This window comes from Phoenix dactylifera, chromosome 7, assembly GCF_009389715.1.
Source record: "Phoenix dactylifera cultivar Barhee BC4 chromosome 7, palm_55x_up_171113_PBpolish2nd_filt_p, whole genome shotgun sequence".
Classification (NCBI taxonomy): domain Eukaryota; kingdom Viridiplantae; phylum Streptophyta; class Magnoliopsida; order Arecales; family Arecaceae; genus Phoenix; species Phoenix dactylifera.
In genome coordinates, this window is record NC_052398.1 from 7,050,874 (window position 1) to 7,062,493 (window position 11,620).

The following is an 11,620-nucleotide window of genomic DNA, read 5'->3' on the forward strand; positions in this document are numbered from 1 at the left end:
TTCTCAGTGGTAAACCACTTCCCGTCTAAGCTAATCTTTTGATATTTAATATAAAAGTCGCTGGTCGGTGACTTATTGGATTACCTCAATTGGCCAGCTTGTATTATATGCCAGCCAATCGCGCAGCACTCTTCTTGCTTCGCCCAAACAATTTTAATATTGTCTCAATTGAGCTCGGATCCACTTAACGCCTGAAGTTGGTTGGGCTCTGTGGAGCCGCTTGATTTTTTCCCCAAAATATCCTTCATTGCAAGTTGCTGTGTCTCTGTTTCATATCCTCTCTCTCTCTCTCTCTCTCTCTCTCTCCTCTCTCCTTCTCTTTCCTTTCTTCCCCTTCATTGAACCACCGACCCCTTCATCATTCATCACAATCAAGTGGACTGCCTGTCGCCAACCCCAGCAAAAAATGGTGTAATATTCAACTTCCTCCCCATCTCTTGCTCCGACCTTTTCTCGACTTCCCTCTTCCCTTTGAAAACCTCATGATACCATTTGACGAGATCCGATCGCACCAGATATGGTACTTGGTATGGAAGGCTGTCTAGTTTCAATAAAGCTTCCGCATGGACCAAAAATCACACCTAGGTACTTGGATGCATGAAAATGTGCTCTCTAGAACATAGTATGCCGTCCCAGCTCAAATTAAACGGTACAGAGCATACCATACCATACCTATTCGATACCGCTACTCCATACGGATAGCGTAATGACACTCAATATGCCAAAAAAAAATTATACCGTATCGTATCAATACTGTACTAATATAGCACCGGTACAAAATTCGATATGAAGATGGCGAATTTTAGTCGACAATAATACTGTTCATTGGTTCAGCGTATCTCTTGCATCCTGATCCATGACATGCAGCCCATGCAACAATAAATCTGTCCCACGAGCCGGATTTGTTCCCTTCCCCACCACTCTCAAGCTTCATCAAAACTCAGCAAGCATTCTCCTAAGATTAGGACAGTAACCTGTCTGATTGCAGAGCGCAGATCCACTTTGTCAAACTATTAGAACTTTTATAAATAAATTAGGGTGGGTTATTTCTTTCAAAAAAATAAAAAAAACAGAACTTTCAGATTGCAAGAACAGATACACATCAGTCAAACACCATGGTGTTCATCTTGCATTGATCGTCTTGCCAAAAAAAAACCTCCATTCCAACTAAAGCCGTCGTCCAGCTAGCTTTTCTCATTGCCAACAAAGCATCCAGTCAAAATGAACCATTTGGACACACCCACACCTATACTCCTCGTGGCTGCAAAGATCCAAGAAAACATAACCTGGCCTCTCTCAATTTCAGCATGAATACCATAATTTTACTTTCTTGATGCAAATATGATCGCTGACCTGTCCAATTCCAATGATAATTTGCAGCAAAAAAAACATGCATTAAGGCATCCACATAACAATTAAATGAAAGAGATGATGTCAATAACAGCCTGCCTCCACATTTGCCCTGCTCATGTTTTAAAGGAGAATCACAACCTCAATCTCCTGAAGCAAGCCGAAAGGATTCTATTAAAATGGAAAACATTCAAAATTTAAGCATGCAGGAAAAGCATGGACAGAACCGTGATTATTAAAGCATAACCAGCCTAAAAATTTCTATGTTTATGCGTGCTTTAATCTCAAAATATTTTTCAAAGTTCAACCTCGGAGAGCTGATGATAAAACATTCCCATCCCCCATATATTTCAAGAGTCATTGGTAAGATGGAAGGGTTTTGAGGTCTTGTCAAATGTGACCATCCTAACTCTAAAACATAGATCTTATCAAGTGACATTCCTCTAGGAAGGGTCCTACAGCTTCTGAATCACCACAGAATTTGCAAGACCTGCTTGCTCGATGGTCTTAGTCACATCAGTTAGTTGCTTAGGTGGAAAATCAACAGTCTGTAACTGGTAAGTTCTCGCTGCTGCAGGCCTTGATGCATCAATGAAGGCTCGGATATCACCCACCGTGTGGTGAGTGTTGAAGCGTGCAACCATGCGTGTACCATCTGCCAATCTCAGCTGTATGGATGTGGAAGGCAAAGAATCATCAACAGAAAGGCCAACAGATGAGGAAGCAGCAGAACTTTTGGTGGCAGCAGCAGCTGAAGGCTCAGAGGTTGGGGTATTTGATAAAGATTCACCACCTAAAGTTCTTCCGACACCCTGAAATGGAGTCTGCCGCTTCACAGGTTCCTGAAAGCACGGACCGATGAAAGTGTCAAACTCTTTGAGCAGATGATGCAATGGGAGATGTAAAAGTGTATAGGGTGGCATTGACTCACGGGACACTTTTCCTCCCTCCTTATGAGATTGACTCGAACCCTAGAACTCCTATCAGCAGGTTCCATCTCTTCAGGGCACTCAGATTTCCTGATGCTCTACACAAAGAAAAAGAAATATCACCGGATACTATGACTTAATATATTTGCACTACTGAATCATACAAGGATTCAGCTTAATGAGATCTCACTTACTGGCCCACATTTTCACCATACAAGAAAGTTATCTAGATTTAATGAAGTCGAGCTAGGGAGAAATTCAAAATTTGGGAAAATGCACACAATTTGCAAATATCAGAAGAAAACTGCAACCTAGTACTCCAAAAAAAAATCTAGCAAAAGAGATGATAAGAATGGCAAAGACATAATGACACGACCACCTCCAGCTACAACACAATAGCATAATAAAATAACAATCATGAGCATTGCATGAATAAGTCTAAAGCAGGTCATATGTAATCTGCAAATTTATTTACCATTGTATAGCTCGTAAATGTCACTCATTCAGGAATAGTGTGAACAGTCAATGGGACACTGACAGAATAATGTTAAAAATTAGAAATTTACAAGTAACAAAAATAAGATTGTGGCTTAAAACATACCCATGGACCATACATATGTTTCCATGTACAAGTCATATGAGAATACTGGAGACTACAATGAGGTCTTAGTTTGCCATGACTAGGTAAGAATATTTTTTGCCCTAAACTGTAAAGTATAAATTGTATTTGCCCTATTTCTAGTTTATGAAGAGTTTTGGAGTTCTAAAAGAGTCATTGATAAAATTTAATTAAGGCATTCATTATTCCTACAAAAACAAGGTTTTCATTTTGACATTGCAAACTCTTTGAAGTACATTCATCAGACCTTCTGTTGTCACATATGAGATCACATAAGAAAGGCAACTGGGCGGGACACAAAAGGGAGGGTATAAATACACTATAACCCTATGGCTCCAAGAGGAACCAGACTCATAAACTCTCAGCTCACAAGTCTGAAGAAACTGGCATCTAAATCGACCCTCTTGGTCTCTCTGTCTCACCCAAGAAGCCCAGAATCCCAAGAGTGAGGGGAGAAAAAAATCTTCATTAAGATGGAAAAATCATGGTCATCCATGCTCTCTCACGTATGTCACGATGCCAAAGTTTAGTTCATATAAATAATTTGTACATGAAGGAGATTCTCTATGGCATTGAATGGCCACATCATATGATGTCAGTAAGGCACATGCTCAGGAATATAATGGTCCGAGGTTCTTGTTATGATTAAGTAAGCTACAACTATCTGGAACCCATCAACTTTATTAGTGGAATAGATGAGAAAGAATGAGAATTACCATCAGCAAGTCGCCAATTTGTGAACCTTTCATCAATGATGAGTTTCTTGTTAATGCAATAGTCAGAGTTTCCACAAGAAGAAGAAGAAGAAGAAGAAACTGACCCATTAATTAATACCAAAAAATAGAGTCCATATCTACATTCACCTGTTCTTTGCTGCAAATGTTTTAATTCCATACACCATGAACATGATGTGCAGAAAGTACAATGACAAGAAGTCCAGCTAGAAAGTGTTATTTGAGTTACTTGGCCCGATATAAATAACCAAGATCTCCCCGGTGCACAATTGATATGGGACTAAACAGACACTTGCATGGAACCGCACAACAAGTAATACATGAGAAATGCATGTTCTGATAGCATAAGGCTCAGCAAGGGCTCACTCGGTACGAGAGCTGAGCTCGAGCTTGGGATCTCAGTTCAGTATAATTTTAAGCCGATATTGAGCAATGGCCAGCTTGCTTATATTGGGGTTGAATAAACTTACCATACCTGATATGTGTAAGTGGCTATGCATGTTTCGTGTACAAATGGTGTCTGTGCGTGTATGTGAGTGCAGTCACTCATGAGTCATGACCAACTTCGGAAAACTTGTTGCAGATAATTAATTAATTTAATGTGGTGCCCCACCGACTACCATGCACTTCTCACTCTCTCCACCTTACAATAGAATCATCCTCGCCATCCTTCACCATTCCTCCTACAATTCCACCTTTGCCGCCACCCTACCCTTCCTCACCTCACCATCCTCCCCTCTCCTTCCACAGCTCTCAGTGCCATGGACATTGCCACAAGTATCTTGTACAGTGTCTCCACATTCATTATTTTGCCTTTCCATTTTTTATCAAAAAACTCATGTGAACTTTTATAAATACAATACTTAATTACTAATTGTTATTATTCTCTTCTGAAACTTCATAGGTGCTTCCACACCCAAAGTTTTTGAGGTATCCATTTCCCTGCTTCTATACATGAACTAGCTTCCAAATAGACTCTTGGTTCAAGTTACTAAGATCCAACCATGGAATCAAGTGTACTCTTAGTATTACTGAAGTACACAAGTCCTCAATATGACTAGAACTAGGAATTGCAATTCCAGACATGCAAAGTGCATCCCCATAAAACTCCTAATAACAAAAACAATTAAATAACAAACTCTATCCTCTTCTCCAATTCTTTCAAACATAGCTTGCATCAATGTCTAAAGTATTCATACTGGTACCCATAAGCCTTGCTGGTATGGTATAGACCAATACAGTACAATACTGCACTGATACATGTTACGCCCATAGTCACAATATTTGGTGAGTTTTCAAAAAAGTCGAATTTTCACTATGAGGTGCCAAACCGAATTATATCTGCTGGTTCTCGAACCGCTCACGAATACCTCAAAAATATTGTGACGTCAGAGCAAGTTGCCCACAGCATCCTATTAGTCCCCTAGGCTATACACCGAATCTGCAGTCACTATTCCATTTCCAAAGGACAATGACAGTAGACCGTTGACTTTGAACCATCCCATCCCACAAAAACTACACTCCCTCCTCTTTGCAGTCACTTCATCCACGACTCCCTCCAAAACCTATGACAAAAGCCATCAACTTAATATAATACCTTTCACTTCTCCGGAACTTGAAAACAAAACCATCTCTTCTTTGCAAACCAGCCTCTCCCTTAACCAACCAAGAAAACAAAAAAAATGAGAAGAGACAAGAGAGAGAGCAGCACCCAACACCCCCTAACTCCTCCTCTCCTTCCTTGCTCTGCTGATACTGCCATCCCACGTCCAATCGAGTTCCTCCCACCAGGGAATTGATAACCACAATTATTCGACCTAAGGTGGTTCCATCTACCCATGCCTTGGTTTCACCCACTAAGCCGACCACTCTATCTACCTATGCCACACCTACGTCCTCTACCACGCAAGCACCACCAACAACCTAGCTTCCGTTGGTGACCTCTTCGGCATGCACCATCTATCAACTTCCTATGCTAGCAACCTCGACCAACTCCGTTGCCAATCTCCACTCTACCTAGCCCCTTCTTATCCCCCTCTCATGCTCCTATGCCGAGAACCATTCCTATGGCTTCATCAACTATTCGATCACTGCTAGCGACACCTTCTACCTTATCTCTATCACCAAGTTCTAGAACTTCACTGTTTTCCTCCCTGTCAATTGGTCAACCTACCCTCGTCCCCACCAACCTCACTATCAAAGTTACCATCACCTTCCTCATCTTCTACCAATGCCCCAATCGCACCAATCTCCTCATCAACTCCATCACCAACATAGCCTCAACATCATCTCTGACATCTTCCAGTCGTCTGATTCCTACTCCATTCATCAAATTTTGGCATCAATGTTTAGTCCCTGATCTCACTCAATTGTCAGCAGGAATCAATCAAAACTTTTCCATATTTCTAATTCCCATTACCCAAAGCCCGCCTCCGCTGGGCACCAAACTAGTCGGGCTTATTGGCTATCATGTGGCAGGAGTCATGGTTGGAAGGACTGGGCGGAAGAGATAAAAAAATGGGTAACAAGCATGGGAAATGGCGGGGAAAAAAAGAAGATTGGGGAAACAAAGAGACAAGATAAAACCTGGGGAATTTATATGGACCCTGCTTTTTGTTTTTCCAAAATAACTAATGAAAAGTATTAATGCTCTCTAACTCCTTCCCTAATTAGGACTCAATTGATTTTATTTTTTGTTTCAGATCTTTTCCTTAATTAAGCTTGTATATAATAAACTAAAAACGATAATAACTTGAAAGTTGATGACTTTATCATGAAATTATGTTGGCAGCGATGAATTTATGTAATTTTTTTTATATATATAGCATTTACGTTCAGATTTTATTGTTTATTATTTTAAAATTTTGAACTTGTCCCAAACTTTATCCAGATTCCAAACTTCAAATTTTAGACCTTCCCAATTTGTTCTGCAATGCTGAAACTATGGTTATGCCACTTGGAGCCTGGAAAGCCAAAAAAGAGGTGACAACCATATTTCAGTATAGTACCAATATAGAAGGCCTATTACTACGCATACCTTATCGATAGAATCTGGTACGGCCATTATGGACCAGTAGGCATTGGTACTTGAATCCTTGGATCGCATCACAACAGAGAAATAAGTAGGAAGAACCTCTTCTGTCAATATTTTCTATCCAATTACGTGTTACAGTCTACATTAAACACCCATATTCAGCAATAGAACAATTCTAAATTGCTTGTAAAGAACACATCAAAGATCATTGATCTAAAAATAATATAGAAAACTCCAAATGACAAGCATACAAATGCCCAACCAGATTTTTTGTTGCGCAAATAAACAACAGACAAAACAATGTAAAACAATACGACAACATCCCAGAAAGAGATTGGGACAGGAAAATCACCTCCAAGAAGGATGCATTCTCAGGATCATCAAACCTCCTCAATGGACCATCATTTACAGTGAATCCATTACTCCAAAAGTAAATGTTGTGGACGACATTCGCAGGCTGTTGTGGAGCAGATGGTACTGTTTCACCTGAAAGCAGTCTACCAGTCCCTGTAAAACTTCTTGAGCTTGAAGAAGGATGCTCAAATGGTCCCTGAATAGCTCCCATCTGCCTAGCTTGCTCAAAAACTTCATCCACATCATAATTTCCTTTAGAAGGATCTTGAACAAGCATTCCGCTGCACAAGAAACACGCTACTATCAAAATGAGCATCATAACATTTGAGCAACTGCAGTACAAAAAAGAAAATGTTTTACAAGTTATATTTCTATGCACTATGATATGAGGATTCAGTTAGACCAAGAACAAGACATCTTTAGGTCTTCAAAGTAACCTAACAAAAAAAACAGTTTCATTAACTCATGAAAAGAAGATTGGCCATCTCAATAACCATGGTTTGAAAAGCCACTGAACAGGCCCAAGCTGGTCACTGATCAAAACACTATATGCCACAGCACAGGCCGGCATCCACCAGGCATGGCATGGTAGGTCAGTACAGACTCACACGTGCAGGCCCATGCCATCCAACATGGCCGGCACCTAGATCCCTGTTAATAGCATGCTAAAGGAACCTACAGCTCCATTTAAACTTTACCTGCCTAAGTTATAATTAACCTGAAAGAGGGGGGGGGGGGGGACAACACAGGAAAAGAGAGAGAAGGAAAAAATGGTGAAAAAAAATCTTGGAACTTCTAAATTGTTAATACAACAGAAAAATGACTTTTCAAATCTACTACTTTGATCTGTTTTAATCCAGCCATATAGGATCTTCATAGATACAAGGAAACATTGTAGCACTGACCTTACAATGATCTTTGAGATTAGGTAAAATTCTTAGACTGCTTTTTCAATGACGTAAATTCGTAGATTGCCTTTTCAATGATACTACCACTAAAAAAAAATGCCCAAATATCAGATGCAGTACAACACGTGCACAAATAACGAAGACAAAAAAAGCCTTTCAATTGAGTATTATCATTAAAAAATTCAGAGTCAAGGAAAATGCCAATGCTTATACCAGATATGGTTGATGTATGTATGCCCATATCACAAGACATCTGAAAAACTGAAAAGGGAATGAAATATTTAAATGATGTTGATGGAGATCACAATTTGGTGGTTCAAATCTGAATATATCACACCTTCAATCCAACTGGAATGAAGCATGAGAGCAAAGATGAATGAAGAGAGGGAAAGAGATTCAACATTTAAACAAGAAGCAGACATAAGCCATTAAAAATAACTTATATATTACTATTTAAACAAACTAAAGTATATAAACCATGACTTCCATATAAATCATACAAAAAAACAGTCATAATGAATTAGATAGAAGAGGAGAGGAAGCAAGCAGGAGATTTTGGAGGGAACAATAACATTTATGTTGCTTAATTCAAATTGAAAAAATAAATAATAGCAAGAGTAAAGTTGCAAAATAGCCTAGGCAACCCCAAGCAACAGGATCTAGTTCATTGCCTAAATGAATGACCAGCATCCAAGCAGCCATTCGAGCAACTAAATAGAAAATACAATTGCTTCATTTGTTTTATCAGATTTCATAACATCTTCTACAAGCTAAAATAGTAATATGGCTTGAGGCATACACAAGGAGTCTTTTGTTTGATTACAGCTTTACAAAAATGGATATGTTCGGCATATCGTGTCATCTTTAAAATCTGTACCTAATTCATAAATAAACATGAAATGATCAACAATGTATAATATTGAGTCCTAGAGCAAATGGCTGAGAATGTTGAGCTTCCTAGGTTGTCCAACTAAACAGAGACTAAAGCACCAAGCACTTCGGTTAAAAGACCTTATGGGGTTACTTAGTAGTACTTTCTCTTAATTTATTTTTAATCTTTCAAAGCAATACTATGTTTCTCTAGTGTCCAATCTAATGACTCCCTCATTAGCATACCATGTAGCATTATCATTTTTTTCATTGTGAAAAGAAAAGCAACAAAAAAAAATATGGATTCCTATTGACAGAGTAATCCATGTAGGCAGGTACCCAAACATTTAGATGACTACTCGGGCTGCTAACAAGCCCATGCCAGGCATAGGCTGAAGGAAAACAAACTGCAGAGTAGGCGAAGCCCCAAATCTTGACTCAAATCACCTTCAAGCTGGACCTAGGCTGACCCTAATCCAGCCTGAAGCTTAAATTATATGTCATACATGTTTAAAACGCATTTATCAAAATTAGCAGAAATCTTTAGTATGACAATGGGTATTAATACTCACACTTGAGCATTCAAGCATATCCACTACCTACATAAAGATATCAGAAATAGACCAATTAATAAGTAATATTCATTTCAAGGGTGCAAATGAGATTGAATAAAGGGAATAGCAATTTTATGTCGCTCACAACTGTAGTACAGGGAACGTAAGTGTCTAATAGCATGAAAGCATCAACCAGGAATAGGTTCGACAGCATAGTTAGTGTGCGTGCGTGCGTGCATGCATGCAAGTGCGCACACGTCTATATTGTGTGCCCACATGTTTGCAACCATAAATGCATACCTGCATACATTCATGTAAATCGAAATCTACGAAAATAAACACGTATATAAGGGTTTCCCGACATTTCTTGGTATGTCACATGTGTGCCATACAGTCAAGTAAGTAACACTCTGAGCCCATGCATGCTGAGTGTCTACACAGTGTATGAACCCAATACAAACTATCAACTGATATGAACTCAATACAAATTTTCTCATCGTTGTACTCAAGAATGATGTTGGTCTTTTCTCAGTCATTAAAATAATTTAGCTTTAAATGCATCTAAGGAAATGCAAAATGAAATTTCATAATATTGGATAACATTCTCACTCCTTTTATTTTTTATTTTATTTTATTTTATTTTATTTTATTTTTGTTTTGGGTGGGGGGGGGGGGGGGGGGGTTCTTTCACTATAAACAGAAAGAAGAATATCAAAGGAAGAGTGCGCTCATTTCACTATAAACAGTATATGCTCTTTCACTTTTGAGCAGGAGGGTTGCTCACTTGCTTCTTTTTTAATCGAAGATTTTTTGATGTATCCATTGTTGATGTAGCATTACAACAAGATGAGGCAAAATATGGAAGAAAAAAAGGAAGAACAAGTACAGTAAGGATAAAGGTATAAATAGGTGGCCTACAATCCAATAAAAGGAAGAAAATTTGCACTTCAGCGAACAATATTGATGCTGCATTGATTTTAATGACAACCACAGAAGTACATATCATCCCCCATAGCTAATGCGTTCTGCATACTCTGAGATACTCTCCTTATGCTTTCACTCATAAGGAGATTTGTTGACATTTTTGCGATGAACATGGATCCTTTAAAGATCAACGCTAATTCTATTTTTGCGATAAAGGGTTGTTGACATTTTTTTAAGGATAATTTGTTTCCTTTTTTGAGGAGACGTTTGGGAGAAGGCATCCAACTACGACGAGCAAGATTTCGTGAACCAGCTTAGATGTAGTCCAAAGATTAAATAACTGAATGTAAAATATTAATATTTTAAGCCCAAAATTTACCTGGTGTAAATAAGCTTCTTGCATATAGTGAATAAACAAGATAAGATGAATAAAATCTTCACCATGGCAATTTTCCCATCATTTTCTGCATGATAGCAGTATCTTGCTTTCCCATTAATACTAAATTTCAAAAATTTCCAAACGGATTAGTCAAGCAACCACAAATTCGGTAGAAAAAATCATAGAAAAATTAATCTTGACCCAAGAAACCAAGTACCACTAATTCTTCATCCAGAAAAGAAGCACTAATCACTGCAGTAATCCATTCTCATCAATCACCATAAATTTCAATTAACAAGAAAAGCAAAAAAGACGAATAACAATCGAATCATTGGGTTGAGGAATAAAGAACGATCGGAGGCGGGGAATCAAGAACGAAATAGATCGAAAGAGAAGAAACGAGACGGGACCTCTTCTCGCCGCCGGTATAGTACTCCTGGGGCCCGTCCGAGTCGCTGTCGTCGGAGGGGCCGGAGGGGCGGTTGAGATCGGCGAGGGTGCGGATGGTGGGGCGGCCGCTGCTCGAGGGCTTGGCCGGCTTCTTTTCCTTGGAGCTCATCGCTGGCACGGAGCCGGGCGGGGAGAGCGAGCCCGTGGTAGAGAGGCGATCGCGAGAGGAAGATTGGGGCTCGTCGTCTCGTCTCCTTCGCCGAGTCGTTGGTCGGCCTCACGTGTCAGCTTTGTCGGAGGCCATCTCAAATAGACATGTCGCCAACGAATCTGGTGATATTTTAATGTTTGATAGGGGGCAATATGTGATAATACTTTAGAATTTGAACAAGTTCGAGTAAGCCAATTGCAGGGACTAGATCTGAAGTTAGTTAGTTTAAGCATTAACACAGACGGCTGGTTACATTGATACTTGATAAGAGGTTACATGGTAAAATGCTTGCCTCAGATTTGAAGTAATCATGCTAAAGGTTTGCAGATGCTAGTTTAGTCATCATAGGCTTGGACTTTAAGGT

General features: G+C 39.3%; 1 protein-coding gene across 1 annotated transcript; it reads right to left on the bottom strand.

The window, feature by feature from the left end:
* Positions 1–1,501: 1,501 nt before the first annotated feature.
* LOC103710009 (plant UBX domain-containing protein 4-like) lies at positions 1,502–11,363 on the bottom strand. Its single transcript, XM_039128146.1, has 4 exons — positions 11,066–11,363; positions 7,019–7,301; positions 2,282–2,377; positions 1,502–2,192 (listed from the first exon to the last, which is right to left on the bottom strand). Exons 1-4 carry the CDS (start codon positions 11,212–11,214, stop codon positions 1,806–1,808), a joined length of 915 nt encoding a protein of 304 aa, XP_038984074.1. The 5' UTR covers positions 11,215–11,363; the 3' UTR covers positions 1,502–1,805.
* Between the last annotated feature and the right edge of the window lie 257 nt (positions 11,364–11,620).

Bases quoted from the DNA above. Each gene is read 5' to 3' on its own strand.
- LOC103710009 (XM_039128146.1), bottom strand. From the start codon at position 11,214: ATGAGCTCCAAGGAAAAGAAGCCGGCCAAGCCCTCGAGCAGCGGCCGC. The intron at 7,302-11,065 runs GTCCCGTCTCGT...TTTCTTGTGCAG, and splicing joins TATACCGGCGGCGAGAAGAG to CGGAATGCTTGTTCAAGATC. The intron at 2,193-2,281 runs GTGAGTCAATGC...CCGTGCTTTCAG, and splicing joins GGAGGGAGGAAAAGTGTCCC to GAACCTGTGAAGCGGCAGAC.